The following is an 18,883-nucleotide window of genomic DNA, read 5'->3' on the forward strand; positions in this document are numbered from 1 at the left end:
TAGAAGGAAAAAAACTACAGGATTCAGTTTTGACGACCGTGGAGGCCAAGCTATATCACTGTTTTCAAATTAGGTTTAAACACTGAGATTTTACATTACTTCAAGACACGCTGTGTATATACACTGATGTGTATATACACAGCGATCATATCTGATCAATTTAATTTTACTGTTAATATTGTTATTTTTTGTCTGTTGCAGAATGTCCCCCAGCGGCCGACGGCATGGAACGGTTCGCCTGTCCTACACCAGACCTACAGGGCCGCTATCACTGCATAGATGACCATGTTCTTTGCGACGGATTCATAGACTGTCCTTCAGCGGAAGATGAAAACCGTCAGGCATGCATGTTTTATAAAACAGTAAGTAAACATTTTTCAAGAATTTTTCTTAAAAGAACATTGTGATAAACAATCAATAAAATATAGCCTTGCCAAGAGTATTTTTTGAAATTATTATTCACTATAATTAAATAAATATTTTACACCTATAGTAAGGTTATAACCATATTCAGCAATAAAAATATATGATATCTTCTTATTAAACAAAACTAATGATAGTAGTTTTTTAACTGTAACTTTAATTATTAATATTACTACTCCTGAAGTATTAGATATATTAGATTAGGTTAGTATAGAAATGATTATACAATTTCTACTTATTAATAACTTTCAATATCACTAACCTTTACCCACTATCAGTTTTTCTTAGATGAAAATAGAATTAACTAATCTTCAATTGGAGTACACATACTTTACTCATTGTATTTAACCAAAAAACATACTTTTTTCTATTCTTAATTTCGATTTTGACAATTGGACACAAATTCTAGTTAACAATATCTATGTGTATTAACAAATAAGTAATAGTAAAACAAAAGAATTAAGTATATAAAACAATTAAAAAGAAATAATATTTAATCAATACTCAGCAATAAAATGTTAGAGATTCTAGGAAAGGATGAAGTCCTTATTAAACAGAACGGTTTCAATAACATTTTTATTTCATCAGTAAAATAAACTAAATAAATAAATAGCAATATATACTCATAAACATTTTCAAATATTCACATTCAAGTTTACAATTATTAAGTAACAAAACACAATAAAACATTTTAAAATCTTAAGTATAACATATTAAACTAAATGTATTTATTTTTGAATGCTACATTGGCGAACTTTTCACACATAATTCGAACTAACGAAATTTCAACCCCACTGTGTGATAACACCCTCTTTCAGTAAACACGTGTGAATATAGAATGTAAAATAAACACATAAAAATTTAACTGTTGATAACCATATATCTATGCAAAATTTTAAATAACGGTTTCTAATCTTGTTATACTCCTATAAAAAGTTATTACCCTAAGAAAATGTTTATGAAGATAAAAATCTTAATTGCTATATTTCATAATATGTTTCAACCATTCAGAAGATCCAAAGATTCGGTTATTTCTGATGGATTAGTTTGAAGTGACTTCTAGTGTCTTAGGTCCCATTCTGGTCGTTTTTCAAATAATCCGTTCAGAATGCCTTGGATAGACATAGAGATCTTATAGATCGGCAACCTTAAGTTCTTCACTAAGAGGTACACGATAGTGCATATTCGTCGTAAGCCTCATCAAGTAAAGTTTCAGCTGCAAATATTTTTTAGTAATAATAGAGCAAAATTGCTGGTTTGATACTAATCAAGGCGATTACAGAAATTTTGATAAGATGTTGACAATGAAGATGTTTGAAGATTGAAAAAGGCTTTATATGGTCTGAAAAGAGATGGTAGACTCTCATCGTTTTTATAAGTGAACTTATAGTTTATAGTCACATTTTATGTTCTTGATGTGTACATTTTATGTACATGATAATAGTGAATGTTAATTAGTTAATCAAAAAATATATTTAATTTAATTATATCCATAAATCGCTTAATTTTAGCCTTCCTTTTATTCCGACCACTTTGTTAATAATGATGTATTTAAATTTTTTTGCGACAATAATTATCAATGCTCACGAGTACCTCTTATTTCGGTAACATGATTGGATTACTTAACAGACAACTTACCCTTAATTACGATGTTATACTGAATTGTTACAGAAGATAGAAAAACCTAATTTTTTCCTAATACCCTATTATCGGCAATGATACAAAACAAATGTTTTTATGGTTCTCTGTATCATTGCCGATATAAGTACTAAAAAACTAACAATAAAAAAAAGCGCAATTCAAAAAATTAATTACACAAAAATCTTTTGATAACATCACAATTTACAATAATTTTATTTATTTAGTTTTGTATATTAAATATTTTTTCTTTGTTTTATTTTTTACCCATAATTTAAACTACTTATAGCAAATAGTTGCAAATAGGAAACAAACAATAATAATTTATTCTAACTTTAAGAGCCATCTTTAAGTCTGGGAATAAAACAAATCCATACATAATTGTACTTACTGTCTTTTGTCTTCACTGTCTTCTCTACCATCTTCACATCTAGTCGACTATCATACTTTTATATTTTTGATTAAACAATACACGATTGATTGTTAAAACTATTCACTTGGTATGTATTACAGTTAGAGTCCATGTCAAATATAATGTTACTATAAACCATAATAAACACTCGGGGTTCTTATTGTCCATATGTGGGAGCCTTGAAAATTTTATTTTTCAATATTTTGAAACAATTGCATCAATTGAATGTCATCAATGTTTTACAAAAATGTGTTACTGACTACAAATATTATTCGGCGTAACTCGTCTTTCCGCGGAAAGCCTTGTCATTTCCTGTAAGCCGACAAACAATCAATATCGGCATTTAATAGAATATTAATAATATTACTTGACACAAACACTATGTTTTACTATTTCCAGTCTAGTCCAATGGCCATATTTTCATTCCTCTACATATCTGTTGCTTCTTTCCGTTCACTTTTTGAAATATTCCCCTGCTGAGTGCTGAGTTAAATGGTTTTGTACGAATTTTAACTTATTAAATTACAACTTTGCTTATATGTATCAAAAATTAAATCCTAATGATGTAGTTAAACATTTTGCAAAACACGGCTGTGTTGGAGTTTGAAGTAACTGTCACGTCGCAATATTTCTATTATGTAGCTAAATATATTTTATTACGTCTATATTTTCATTGTTCTGTTAATTATAAATTAAGACAACATTCATTCATTAAATATTCATGGAATGAGGCTTAAATCACACGTAATAGACATTTAACCCAGGCTTGATATGAATTTGATATTGGAAATGTTTGTAAAATGTTGATCCAGATTTTAACGTAGTATATAATAGTGTGGTATGGGTTAGTGATGTTACGCCTACACTATATCGGATCTACGTAGACTCTACGGCGTCTGTCTAGTCCGTGAGAAGTTCATTCATTATCAAACATCCTGAGACTAAAATTTCGTTTCATGACTCACTTATGTCTTTTATAGATTTAAAAAAAAAAAAATTCTCTTTATCATATGAATATTGATTAAGTTAAAAAACATTTATTCATATAATTTTTCCTACCTCTAAGTGACACGACTCACTGGGGTGCTATACATACTAATATTTAATAACAAAAGATAAAAGTCATTTTATACTTTTAGTCGTTAACCATTATTACTAAAATCACAATCTAAAACGCCATTTCAAATGCAAGACAACTATATAATATTTGATTATTCTTATGAAGTAGTTAGTTATTATTATTAATAACTAACTTCTAAATTACAAAATCATTTCAGAAGAATAATGTCATGGAAATTATTAGAGAATTAAGTAAATGTTAAAGCTTTCTCTTAACCCTTTTATTCCTGAAGGTAAGTAAATATATTCATACTATATTCAGTCAAAAAGAATATAGGTGGATTACATCCCTAACGTAGGGTAGACGACAGATTTGCAATTACATCTATAATCTCTTGCAATATACATACACATATACATTGCATGTGATACCGAGTGAAAGTCGTGGTATTGTGTGAGGATCAGCAAGAGATTATTCACTGATAGATTTGGGATCTACTTAACACTACAAGCAATTTTGAACACGAAGTGTAACCTCAGATCTGTCGCCGACAATACATTACTAAAAATAGATGTTAGTAGCCTTTATTCAAATGTTGCAAGCGGAAAGGGGTAAGTTCTTAATTTTATTACCAACTTTGTCATCGGAAACTGACTAACTCTAAAATAGTTTTCACACGTGAAGATTTGACAATGAATATTACCTAAAGCTTCACCGACTCTAGTGATTAGCATCTACAAAAGTTTATTGATTGATTAAAACGTCAAGTAGCAATTCGTTGATTCGATGATTATTGTGAATGGTCATTTAGATATACATTATTGACAGTAGAATAAAAGTTACGACATCGGTAAGAGAGATTTCAAACAGGTAAATTATTTTTGTAATAAAATTGTAATTGTATGGTCAGGAATTAACATGCCTTATTTCCTTTTTGTAATGGCTGAGGGCCTCGTTGAATTACTAAAACATTTAAACGCTGTTTAATTATTATAATATTCAACATGTGATATAAAATTATAACAACTTATTCAAAATTATAAACGATTTGGCTTTCCTAATTTTTCGTCGTGTGTAATTGACCAATCAAGTCTATGTTGATGGTCTCACACACAACGTAGCGGAAATACATTTGTTGTCGTGAAAAAGCTGAGTTCAAATTGCTTAGATGTTGGTTTCCTGAATAATTCCTTCCCTGTACGACAATTGAATTTATGACTCATTCTCATCTTATTCAGTATATATTGTATTTGTTAACTATACTACATAAGAAATAAATTAAAATTACTTACAATAAGGAATCAAATGTATGAATCAAAACTTCTACTTCGTCTGTTCGTTTGTTGCGAATCCTCGGGGTTTTCTGTATTGGCATCCTCATATTTTCTTTCGAGTCAGAAATACCACATACTATGTGTTACCAGTATAATTACGAATAGTAGTAAATGCATTATTATTAGAATGTGTACGTTCAGAAAATATATATAGAGACAAAGAGTTGGATTGGTCCTGATGTCCCTTGGAACGAAGGAACCAGATTGAACCAGGTGGCTTGGAAAATTATCGAAACTTGTGTAACGCTTTCATATGAAAACATCGTTTTCTAATTACAAATTACCAAGCAACCAAAAATTTGAAAAATAATCACCCTCTGCAAGTATTACCCTTTTCCACCTAGACACAAGATCATATATCCCACTTTTGTAAATGTCTTGCTTTTGGGAATTGAAGAAGTGTGTCACCTGGTTTTCCAAAACCTCTCTATTTTCAAATTCTTAAACCACTTCTGACCCATCTGTCAGCTGCAGTACCTTCTCCAAAAGCAGCGCATATGTTATGACAAGCTTCTGCAGCCCTGGTACCAAGTTTGAATTCATAAAATAAATAAGCACGAATTAATGCATTTGACACGGCCATACTCTAGTAAAGATTTTGCAGTTTAATTCAAAAGTAATCTAACTCTTTGACATGAGTTTTAACCTATATTCAAAATTACCCTACCACTACATCCTGTTTACCTAATATAATTCATAAAATTAGACAATAAAGAAAAACCGCACGAACTGTTTTGGTTGTCTGATACATTTGCATCGAAGGTTGACTTGAATTGAGCATCGTACATGCCTAGGAAATCTGTTCGATAGTGGTACTCTCAATGTGAAAACCTTGAAACCGTGGCAGACTGAAATCGTTCGGAGGAGCATTACAGAAGGACTGTAATTGTATTTCTCAAAATTATGGAGACCAAAATAAGTAGTTGAGAGTACCTTTGGGTGTCCTGTAATAGTATAAGCACATCGTGATTCGAGTTCCTAATTTTGACGTGTCCTGCGAATACACCATTATGTCCAACGGAATCTTCTGTCTTCTACACTATTCTAATATACGTATTCTTTTGAAAAGTTAATGTAGCCTTTTAGTTTCCTCTCCTTTCAACAATTTCTTTGTCTTGGTGTTGAACATCTTTGTTCATTATCGTTGAGCGAAATTTCTGTTTGTAGCTGCTCCTTAGCACCGATTTTTGTCTGAGGCCCCATATTTTTCCATGTGAGATTTCTAATAATTTAAGTTATGTCGTAAAAAACGGCTTCAGCATTTTCTTGAAGAAGTCCTAGCTGATTCCTATGAAATTGGATACTTCATTACAGCCTCGTCCTGTGCCTATGTGAATGTGATGTAGACATACGCCAGTATTGTTCTCAGTTATTTCCAATATGCACACGATTTAATCTCGACAGAGGTTATTGATAGACCCTATTTGGTTATATTGAAGAGCTTGACAGATATGTCAAGGGTTGAATTTCTATGAAAATTGGTTGTTTTGAATTTTTATATATTTGACGATGGAGTGGGCAACTCTGTGGTCCAAGTGGTGTAATAAGGTGATAAGGATGTACTGTACTCCATTCTAGTACTTCTCGTGCTTGACTTATAGATACCTAGGTGGCCAACCACAAGTTCATTGGGATATACATGGAAATTAGCAACAAGATGTCTAGAAATAGTTTAAAGTAGCCCATTGGGAGTAGGATTTCTATGATCTTCGTACAAAGCGGCGCTCCAATCTTGCTTTCTTTCTTAGTGCCACGATAAGACTGCTTTTTCGACTGTCATGTAATTTTTCGACTTCCATCGTTCACGAGGTTTCTCGATAAATACTTAGCATCATGTTAACTTTTGTGAACTACAATCCTGTTCTAAAAGTTTGGTGCAAGTTTTTGGGCTTAAGTATTTTAACAGTAACCAAAATAAGGCATGATGATAGTCTTGTTCAGATTCAGGAAATCATCTTTGGGCCTTCACTAATTTTATGTTCCATTTTACTTCTTACGTTTTTGTGACACTTAGCCTTTACGTTTATTAAGCAATTACTACTAGCTATAATGATGAATGTAATTGAATTTTGTAATACAAGAGATAGTTTTTTTTATACAATACGGTCGTATTTAACGCCAATTTAGTAATTCGATTTGAATTTAAGTCAAAGTTCTGTGATTTATCAATTTTTAAAAATAGTTATTGATTATACGAATTCTGAGATTCTACCAAACCATTGGGTTGTTCGGAAAGTAATTTTGTTTTTTTTTTTGTGGAAATGACTTTATTAAATTATATATTGGCCGTTTTGGTCCAAAACCTATTGCCATCTTTTTGGTAGTAGCATAATTCCACGCTCATAAAATTTTTGGTCTTTGCTGGCAAAAAACTATGCATCATTCAGTTTGTCCAGCTGATGACAGTAGACTTCCGAATTAATCGTTGTGTTATCTGGTAAAAGCTAAAAAAAACAATTCCTTTAAAATCCCACCAAACAAACAGCATTTCCTTTTTTTGGTGAATATCGGCTTTGGAAATGCTCCATGACCTTTTGCGTTTGACGTTGTTATATACAACCCATTTTTCGTCCCCAGTGATGATGCGCTTCAATAACGGATCATTTTCGTGACGTTTGAGAAGCGAATCGCAGACGTCAATGCGGCAACACAGATTTGTCTCTGTGAGAACATGGGAAACCCATACATCGAGCTTCGAGGATAATCCCAAGCCTTTCAAGTGGTCATAAACTGTTGAATTTGATAAATTTAACCTCAATCCGATCTCACGTGTTGTTATTCGCCGGTTCGCATCAACTAATGGCTTTATCGCGTCTTTATAAGCTTCAACCGGCCTTCCCGAACGTGGTGCATCTTCGACATCAAAATTGCCGGATCGAAATTTAGCGAATCAGTTCTGGCACTGGCGTACTGTCAACACACCTTCTCCATACACATCGGTCAATTTATTTCTGGCTTGAACAGCATTTTTACCCTTTCTGTAGTAAAACAGTAAGATATGTCGAAAATGCTGCTTATCGCTCTCCATATTTAAAAGTCTCCAACCAAAAACTACTGCGTAGAATTAATTGGAATTTTTCACATACAAGCCTTGCTATATGAGCTCTCAATGCATATAAAATTTATAAGTGGGGTGCAAAAAAATACAATTAAATCCTCTGTCGGGAAAAAACGAAATTACTTTCCGAACAACCCAATACATAACCGGGGCTAAAGAGATGAACTCTTGTACATAATGTGATTTTTTTACTTCCATGCACTGTTCACTTCATTGGATATTTAGATACTTGGACAAAATAGTTATGTACTGTTGAATAGTCACAACTCTGACTTAATTGGGGGTTAAGGAGTAGGTCAAATAAAAACATATTCCAAAAGATATGCAATACTGCATGTACTACTTTAGTCAACCGCCCACAATTGTTGGGTAAAATATCACTATTATAATTTGTCATTATAGTGAATAGTTCCCGAAAGTAAATGGTCTCCACATTGTCTCCACAACATATCAAGAACATGTGCACTCTCGGACCATGAGTAGTGGGTGACCTTCACTACCGATCTCCAGTTCCCTACTTTCTACCCAAAAATCCATTGGAAGGTAGATACAGGATAAATTATAATAAAACAATTCAAAAATATATGAATAAACAGTGCCAAAGTCGATGTATGCTTAATTAATTATTTTTTCCAGAAGTGAGGCAAATTTACAAAAACACCCTTAAACTAATCTTGTATGTAAATGTTTTTACTCTTGTTATAGATCATTTAAGTTGTTCGTCCTCTCAAGTGTGTAGAAAATTATTATATAGTTTAACACATATTTCTATTCCAGACAAAAGCGCACCTGGACGTAATAGCCGACGCGCTGCTTCGGTGGGCACGCGGACGTTAACCTCTCACGCCAGCGGGCGGACAGTGGAGCGCTAGCTAGTCAGGTCGTGCGCCCCTCTGCCCGATCCTCTTCGCCCACCGTCTAGCGTATACTTCAGAGAGTAAAAAGACTTCGCCAGCAGCAGCTACGGACGAGGTCAAAAGCACGCAACGCCGGCACGAAAAACTTAAGCGACGCAATCCAATGATCACCAAACCTCCTCCACCACAACTTCTTCACTCACATACGAGTTACTTAGATCTTAGTTCAACTCCAATACGATGGTGTAAAATCAACATTAAAATCGGTCGGCCTCGCAATTCATTCGCTCTGTCCTGCGCTGCCGCTAGCCTTGTAGAGAAAATCATTCCCAATTAGAGATTCCATAAATCGAAATATACCCTTTATCTGACTTCAGGATGTTCCCATGAAGGAAGAAGGCCTTAGCGTAATGTTACTTTTTCAAAATTCCTTAATTTTATTGGATATTTTAACCCTCGTCTTCATAAAATTATATTTTTGTTTTAATATTTTAATTTGTAACATGTTTAACAAAAGTCGGTATTATACAAACAAGAATATTAATTAATTTCATGGCAACATCTTACAACAATATTTTAGCCTGACTTTCAAGTATATTTAATTTATATTCTATAAATGTCTACAACAAATTGAATAAACTGAATCAAATTGTTAAATAAGACAAATTTGTTAATCCATATTTGTTACACCTTTATCAATGTTAATGTTATTAATATTCTAAATTAGGAACTTTATAATTATATCTCGACTTGATACTGGGCTAAGCAATGGCTCAAATTTCGTATGGTCTCCATGTATAATCAAATTCCATTTCTAATGCACCCTTACACTAATATAGATTATTAAAAAATAATAAAAAAAACTAGTTTGTAGTTCTAGATGTGGCATTATATAAGATATTTAAAAGAGAAATAAATGCTTTTAATGTAATATATATGGCGCACGTAAAATATAAACACGGAAATTGATTGTACATTGTTGGAGAATGTGTCATATTGGATTAAATAATGGAGGCTGGACCCTTGCTTGGAAAGAACAAGCTACTCCTGCTAGTATGTACATATAGTACGATACAATTCAATTTATGGTATCGGGCGATGATTTTCATCCTGAGCCACCGACCACCATTAATTGATATTGGGTGAAGTAGCATCTACTTCTAACCAATGGTTTTAGAATATTTCATCCATTGTGCACTAGCATGATGTATACAAATAATTTAAAGAAATATTTTATCCTTAAGGCCAAAATATTTCTTTTTCTTGAATCTCAAGTCGAGAACATATGTCGACTTAAGTTAGGTAAAATTATTTTTCAATTTAGATAATCTTAATAATGTACTGACAAAGTCTGAATATTTAAGTTCCATATTAGTTAGTACTGAAAGTAAGTTAATTAAAATAAAACCCATAACGTAAAACGAAATATCGGCCTATAAAAATAAACAAGCTAATAGATTTGTAGTGTAGTTGAGAGAGTTTACAGTTGTCCTGGTGCACTGTGAAAATCAATTCCTGAAACTGAAAACAACCGGAACGAGATTACAAGTCAATAACCTCTAATTCGAATCCCTATTAATCATTTTAAACTTACAAACATAAGATGTTTTGCTTGTTTGTGACAACAGTGATATTATAAGTTTTAACAAAAGTTGTCAATATGTTATTAATGTTTTTAATCACTCTATGTCAGGCCTATCATATTTCAAATTTGTATAAATTTTTTAGTCTAATTTATAAATAAATTATGATAATTTTCTTCTAAATTATGTTACATTAAAAAATAATATTTAGATTTAGTAATAATTTGCTGAGGCTGGAAACCTAAATCAAAAATGATAATTATTGGTTTTAAATAGAGGTAAAATTCAAATAATTCTCAGTTCTAATAATAACAATAATTTCATATGATTTAAATAAATTTTCATTAAGTGTATATGAGACTGATTAGTCCAGCACTAAATGCGTGTTTTTTTATGGGGAGTAAGTGTAAGAAATGTGATGGGAATGTTATGGAGTGAACTCTTTAGATATCAAGTATTCTGTAGCCATGTAAGTAATTATAATAAAGTGTAGATTAGAGAAAGCAAACATATAAATAAAAATTTTTATTTTTAGAATAGATTTATTTTTTTAATAAATACAATAAAATGTTTGTAAGAAAGAGTATTTTATAAGACATTTTGAATTAAATATATATTTTTCTTTAAATGAAAGTGTATGTACAAAATAATGTAATGACTATCATAATTCAAAAATACACAAAAACTGATGCAATCAAGGACAGTGATATTATTAGTAATAAAATATTTTTTTATTTGGTTAGCTACAGACAAGGGATAATTGTAAAGTCTATCAACCATACCTACACTATAGACAGGGAGAGAAAAATTAGAACTTTTAAAAATATTTTTTCAATGATGAAAATGAAATTGGAATAGATTTTAGTTGTTCTCAGGGTAAAAGGCACATTGTCCACATTCCTGCCCTCATGTCCTTCCTGTAAATATTACCTTTCAAAAACTCACTCCGATTTGCACAAGTAAGTATGAACGATTGTCAAATGAAGCAATTTGAGTAGTATTTGAATGGCAAATCCAAATTGTTCCTGACTTAGTGCATAAGAAGTGCACCCTGCACAATTGCACATATAAGCACCAAACCAAATTGTGTTTTTTCCCCTTATGTTGAGGTGTCGTAGGGCTGTCTACTATTAAAGTGATGCGAGGTATGGAATAGCAGCATTTTTAAATGTGATATGATATATATTATTATATTCCTGCCACAGGACTACAGTTTTGTCTTTAATGTTTAACTGTATGTAACTTTTTATCATATTTGTATATATGAATTGGCAGACTCCTTAAATACATTACTATTCTTAATATTCACATGATATATTTTTTATTTAATTTTATATTTACTTGTTGCCAATGACACGCAATGCGTAATTTAATAATTTTGCGTTGTTAAACAAATTATTGTTTCTAATTTCCTATGTCTTTCAACTCCAAAAGATATTTTATGCAAAATACAACAGTATATTTTCAATTTTTAATTACTCTTTACATATTATAAAATATTAAGAGTAATAATAAATTATTTTGGCACCTATTAAAGTAAATTTTGTAAAAAATGTCTTTTGAAAATCACCATATTTTTACGAATTCAAATTTAAAGTAAAAAAAGTTGTGTTAAGATATGTTTTATTACTAATGATAAAGATGATTTAACGAACTCTAGTCAATTCTATTTAACAATTAAACTTATCATTTGTGAATAACAATATTCGTAACAAAAGTAATAATTAAATATATCAAATGCAACTGGCAATAATATTTACACACTAAAATTTAAAAATTCTTAGGCATAAAAAAGAGACACAATCACTAACTTCCAAAAACCAACGTAATTTTTAAATTTTAATGTTGAATTATGTAATTAATAAAATATATATATTTGTACACTAATTTTATCTTCCTAATTATTATAATGTGATACACCATTGTTTTTATAAAAACATTTACCTGTTAAAGTTATTTGTAGAACAGGTCCGAAATACCAATTAACATAACAATTTTTAAGGTGAAAAATTGTATTTTCACAGAGAGTCAATATTTTTTTAGTTTTTCGGTATTTTAATTCAAAATATATATTTAATATTGTGTATATTGATATACAGAATATCATACATATATACTATTTATCTTGAAAATTTATTAAATTTATCCACAAGATGAACTTCAAACAATGTTTAAGGAGTCGGACCATATAACGTGCACATAAATTTAAATAAAGTAATAAATATATATTCTATTATTATAAAGATATTTATTTTTTACGTGTTTAGTTTACGAAAAGTAGTAACTGTTAATATGAATGTTTATATAACAAAAAATGCACTGATCTCCCTAAATTTTAATAAATGTGTTTAATTATAGATGTCACAATGCACTAACGCACAATCAGCGAGTGGATTTCTTGAAAATATTCATTCATTTTGAAGAATTCCATCCGCTACCGAGCACCCGTAGAATAGTACTTCATTGTCGCAACCAAATTCCCGACTCCTGTCCCAGCTGTCCTTTCACCATTGGTTCCAGAAAAAAAGAATTAAAGAACCTTATCACACTGGAATCGCAGTTGTAAATTAAAAATAAATAGTAATCTGACGGCCTAAATATTTTTATAATTAGTATTTGTTGACTGATCATTATGCGCTGTTGTAGTTTCCCAGAAGACGCCGGCTCGTCACAATAGAAAATACTGCGATTCTTATATGTTGAGGTTAATCCTATTGCTACCTATGTGTAAATGAGTATATTTTACTATTAGCCTATTAAAACAGTATAATGTACATATATAATATATAAATAATGGTGGTCCGCTGAAAAAATATCGTTGATATCTCTTTAGGGTAACTACTATCTATACTGAATCTATATTATAATAAACAGTAAATGAATATAAATTTATGTACAATAAATGCCTCAGCCAATAAATATGGTGTAAAAGTTGTTTCTTATTAATTTTGCCCCAGTCCCAAAATATGATTATATGTAATATTGGTTGACAAGACAAGTTGGCCAGCGTAATGTATATATTGAGTGCCCTAAAATGTGTAGCAAAACTCTTGAAGTGGAGAATATGGCACAATACCAGAATATGCTTTTCTTAGATAACATTATTATAATGAATACTAATTAAAACAATAAATCTGTATCAAATGAAATTAAAGTGATTCATTGCTCTAAATAATACAATTGCCATTTTACTTTTTTATGTTTATTGTGTCATTTATTATTTGATAGATGTTCTTGGTCGATAAGTATACTTATAGTTATATAGTTTGTTTGTATATTTTATAAAGGAAGTAAAATATTAGAGTTGGATTTGACCCTTTTATAGCTTTATTTCATTTTATTTTTTTATTTTCATTTAATTTTTTCATTTTCATGTTCAACATAATTTTATAATCGAAAACGTGATATCCGAATGGCTGAGGTAAATTACCAATTTATTTATTTTGCGGGAAAATAATATACTGCAACACTAAGGTGGATGTGTACAAATTTAATTTTGTTTTGGTAAAACATAAATGTTATAACATTGGCAACATGGGACAAAGCACTATATTGCTGAAATATTGGATCCCTGGGCCGATTAAAGTAAGGAAGAACATACGCCTCCACTACTTCCTGTTGTTAAATTTGCGCCGTCATGTTGCCTCTAATAAATACTAAAGGTGACATACATCCATTAGCAACGCCCATTGTTCGGTGTACTATCGGATGCATAAGTGGTCTGCCACTTTCCTGAGGTCAGGCCGTACAGGGCTAGGAAACTCTAATGGGTAAAATGGTTCATGAATTTTTACTGCCATCTATCGGGACTGGCCATTACAATCATTTAAATTTCCACCAATCAGAAACAGCTCTCCCTTCTCTCGGTCTTCTATCCAGAAAGAAGCGTTATTCCCAAGTTGAGTTAGCGTCGGTTTTGATAATCTTTGTTTAGCGTTGCTTATTTCCATTAGGTGCGCGTTTTTTAAGGATTTTCCCCTCTCAATTGTGTTATTTGTGTTGTTTGTGTTAGCGTCCTTTTTATTTACCGGTATATTTATATTTTATAACTATGGGTAGAGTAAAACCATGCTGTGTACCTGGGTGTAACGATAGAAAGACAAAAAGGTAATATTAACCATTAATAATCATTAAATATTATATTCTGTAAATAGTAAACCATGTAATTTAAATTATAGATACAGCATTACTACTAATAAAAAAACTCGCCCTACTTGGCTTCAAAGAATTAATAATGAGAAACTTTCCCAATTGGATGATAAACAAATAGGAAATTACCTTATTTGTGGTTTACATTTTGAGGATAGCTGCAAAGAAGCTAATGAAAAACTACGAATTGGTGCCTTACCATCACTTCATTTACCTGGTAATTATTAGTATTAGAGTTAAGTTTGAATGTTCTTTAAATATATTTTTTGTAGGATACGTAAAAACGCAAAATGATAATTTTTTGCCTCCATCCCCTCCTGAAACCCTTACATCAACTGCTAAAAAAATAAAAGGTAACTTTTTTTTTCAAAGGCATGACATAAATTAATCATATTTATTTTAGAAAATGTGGGTAGTACTTCTAATCTAGAATTTAGTCCTGTAAAATCAGTACTAAAACCTACAAAAAGTTATAGCAGAAAACGGGTATTCAGAGTTATGGAAACTGATACAGAGTTAAACGTTATCCAAGAACCTGAAAATCCTTCAACTTCAAATACTTCAATGGCATCCTCCATGCTGAATTATGATACAACAATGGCAGCAGAATATCAGCAAATTCTTCCCAAAAGAAGTAAGTGTAAATTATATTAATTTCAGGGGTAGATTGTTGATACCAGTGTGTTTTTATGATTTGTCTCATTTTTCATTTTTTTTTTATTTTTATTTTTGCAGCCTTAAACCACATTGTATAACAACTTTTCTGTTTACATTCATAAAAATATTGGTATGTTAAGAAAAGTTTTTTCATAAAAATCATATAAATTAAATTTAGAGCCAAAGATTAGTTAAATTTGTCAGTTGATCAACTATAATTATCACATAATATTTTTGCTTCATTTAAAAATTTCTTATTAAATTTTTGTTAATTTAAAACTTATTTTCAGGTCCAAGGAGAGCAACCAGATTAAATAAGAAATACATTGAGTTGAAGTGCACAGTACAAAAAATTACGAGAGCAGCTAAGAGGGCACACAAAAAACATTTAGAAACAAAACAAAAATTGAAACTTATAATAGCAAATAGAAACCTCACAAATGTTTTGAAGGATGTTAATGACACCACTGTAAGTTTTATTGAGAATCAGATTCGTAACCAAAAATTGAAACCTAGAGGGAGGCAATTTACTATGGAAGATAAAATTTTTGCTTTGTCTGCATTTAAGCAGAGTGGAAAAGGGTACAGGTTCCTTTCCAAAATTTTTAGTTTACCTAGCCGCAAGACTCTCTCCAATCTTTTAAGCCAAATTCCATTCCATTGTGGAATTAATGAGAAGTTTTTTAAACATTTAAAGAGTGTGGTGGGTAAAATGAAAAAAATTGATACTTACTGTGTCCTAATGTTCGATGAAATTTTTTTGAGTAGTGGCATTTCATACAATCCCAAAAAAGATTTTGTAGAAGGTTTTGTTGATTTTGGAGCCAATGATAGGCGATCAAACTTTGCTGATCACGCTCTAGTTTTCATGCTGAAAGGTGTTCACAAAAGTTGGAAACAACCCATTTGTTTTTATTTTTGTGAACATACTACTTCAACAGTAGATTTGGTGCGGGTATTAAAAGAAGTAATAAGACATGTTCGTTTATCAGGTTTGAAAATTGTCGCTACAGTATGTGATCAAGGAGCAACAAATAATGCTGCCATTAATGTTTTATTAAATGAGACGAATACTTATTGTATAAAAGAAAATATTGAAAACAAATTTCAAGGGTATTTAATTGATGGCAAAGAAATCGTCCATTTGTTTGATCCTCCCCATTTGCTAAAAGGTGTTCGAAATTCTTTATTAAATAAATTATTATATTTTAAGCAAGATGGGTTGGATAAAGTTGCTTCTTGGTCACATATTATAGATATTTATAAAATGGACCAGAAAATGGGGAATTTTAGTCAGTTTTCAAAGTTGATTGACGAACATGTCTTACCTCACAAAATAAGAAAAATGAGGGTAAAAAACTGTACACAAGTGTTTAGTAGCACTGTTGCTACAGCTCTGAAAATTATGGCTGAAATCAGTAAGGAACTGACACCAACTTCTCAATATTTTGTGAACCCTAAGGCAACAGAAACAGCAGATCTTTTACTATTTTTTGACCAACTCTTTGATAGTGTCAATGGCAGTGCGATAAATTCTCATGTAGGAAAAGATTTAAGAAGTGTGGTGACATTCAAATCTAAGCATTTCATGTTTTGGCAACAATCCCTTCCAATTCTAAAATCAATGTATTTTAATTCCCCTCCTTCTTCCCATCAAATTGTCACACCATCACTAAAAAATTGGCATTTTACACTTCGTGGCTTCATAAATTTATCGAAAAAGTTATTAGACATGGGATTTAAATTCGTTAGTCCCAGGTCATTTAACCAAGACCCTCTTGAAAACTTCTTCGGTCAAATAAGAAGTCATGGAGTAAGAAATGTCAATCCAACGTGCACCTCCTTTATCTCCTCAACCAAAGCTTTAATAGTAAACAATTTTATGTCATCACACTCCCCAAGTTTTAACTGTGAAGAGGATTTATCGACTGGGGCATTGGATAGTTTAAAAGACCTCATTGCACAAGAAGACACTAGTGAGTCAAACAGCGAAATTGATTTTGTTTCAGAATACCATCACACTCTGTATAAAACATCAGATTTGTCTACACCATATGTAGCTGGTGCAGTTATTAAAAAAATGTTTAAAAAATTATCATGTGTTAATTGTAGAAAGTTAATGGTAACTGAAAAAAATCTTCCGCAAAATAGGTTCATTAGGCGAAAACGTTATCTTCGTGGATTGCTTTCTGAACCAACAAGCGAGTTTACGAATATTTTTCACAATATTTCTTCTATAGTTTTTAACATCCTTCTAAACATAATTCATAAAATTCATTTAAAAAAAATTATATTAAAATGTGTTCAAACAAGAAATTCGGAAGTAGAAACTTTATTTTGTACGAGGCATAAAAATTTAAAATTGTTTTTTTATAAAATTGTAATAAATATTTGTTTATTTTATTATATAAAAACTATAAATAATTTATTAAAAGGAAAAGATAGTAGGCATAAGAATTTAGACAATTTAGCAAATAAAGCTTTTACTAAATGTTTAAAAATGAAAAAATAAAAAATGTATATTAATAGTCTGAGTTTTTTATTAAAAATATTATTTTAATAAATAAAAATAAAAAATTAATATAAACCTAGACCTATGGGATTCCCCTAATACTTGGCGGGTTATTTTAGAACTGTTCAGTCCCAATAGATGGCGCTGTCCACGTTTATTTGGTTACCAAAATTTACTACAGAGTTAGCAATCTATAAGTGTATATAGTCTTTGAGGCCGTATACGATCACATTCTGTCTGTATTACCGTGCACTGCCGACTCCCCACCACATCGTAAGATGCAATTCCCAAATGTGTTGTCAATTCAATGCGAACCTTCGCAGCAATCATGTCACGCATAAAATGAATTTAGACGAAGAAAAACGTTTGAGAATATTTTTTTTTTAAGGAACAGGGAAAAATATTTCAGAAATAGCTAGAGAACTAAATGTTTCGGTAAGAAATAAAATTAGGAGAATATGTTTATAAGTAATTTTGTAATGTTTTTGCTGTCCCCAATGTTGTATACCTTTGTTGATATCAAAGTTTGGGGGCGTTCTACTAGGTTTTCTGTTGTTTGTCGGTTTGGTACTATCGGATGCACATTCGTGATGTGATTGCTGTGAAGGTTCGCATTGAATTGACAACACATTTGGGAATCGCATCTTACGATGTGGTGGGGAGTCGGCAGTGCACGGTAATACAGACAGAATGTGACCGTAACGGCCTGACGTCAGGAAAGTGGCAGACCACTTATGCATCCGAGAGTACATGTCGCTCAACATCAGACTGAGGTTGACATGTTTCTCCCCGACGTCGTCTGACTCTTTTTCGCCGGTCATGACCACCCAAGCAGAATCAGGATTCGTCAGAGAAGACGACTTGATGCCATTTCGCATTCCAATGTTGTCGTTCTCTACATTACTGTAGTCGTTGCTAAGTGGTCAAAGGTGGTACAAGACGGGACCGATTTTTTATTTGTGCCTCTTCGACATCCTAGGTACCGGGTGTCTTTGATTTTGGGCACTATCAAACCACGCTTGATAACATCTCAACAGTAGTTCCTGTTTGTGTGATTATCGATTCGTCGAAATCCGTCTCTCGGCCAATAATTGGCCTCTTTAAAAACAAAATTTATTTGATTTGTGGTAAAAAATAAGTTTACATGAAAAACCCTTTACCAAACACTATCAATATTTAAAAATGTTTTAAACAAAATAA

The 18,883-nt window shown here is 31.3% G+C and overlaps 2 protein-coding genes across 2 annotated transcripts in view; both read left to right on the forward strand.

Annotated features, from left to right (window-relative positions):
- Positions 1–13,299, forward strand: part of LOC109605213 (uncharacterized) — a 51,120-nt gene extending 37,821 nt beyond the window's left edge. The window contains exons 2-3 of the mRNA XM_020021777.2: positions 202–362; positions 8,703–13,299. Coding sequence (XP_019877336.1) covers positions 202–362; positions 8,703–8,762 — 221 coding nt within the window. The 3' untranslated portion in view covers positions 8,763–13,299. The remainder of the gene's footprint in view (positions 1–201; positions 363–8,702) is intronic.
- An 818-nt stretch (positions 13,300–14,117) lies between these two features.
- Positions 14,118–15,356, forward strand: LOC126264933 (uncharacterized). Its single transcript, XM_049964701.1, has 4 exons — positions 14,118–14,472; positions 14,544–14,731; positions 14,787–14,867; positions 14,918–15,356. Exons 1-4 carry the CDS (start codon positions 14,417–14,419, stop codon positions 15,166–15,168), a joined length of 576 nt encoding a protein of 191 aa, XP_049820658.1. The 5' UTR covers positions 14,118–14,416; the 3' UTR covers positions 15,169–15,356.
- The last annotated feature ends 3,527 nt before the right edge of the window (positions 15,357–18,883 follow it).

This window comes from Aethina tumida, chromosome 3 (assembly GCF_024364675.1).
Source record: "Aethina tumida isolate Nest 87 chromosome 3, icAetTumi1.1, whole genome shotgun sequence".
Lineage (NCBI taxonomy): Eukaryota > Metazoa > Arthropoda > Insecta > Coleoptera > Nitidulidae > Aethina > Aethina tumida.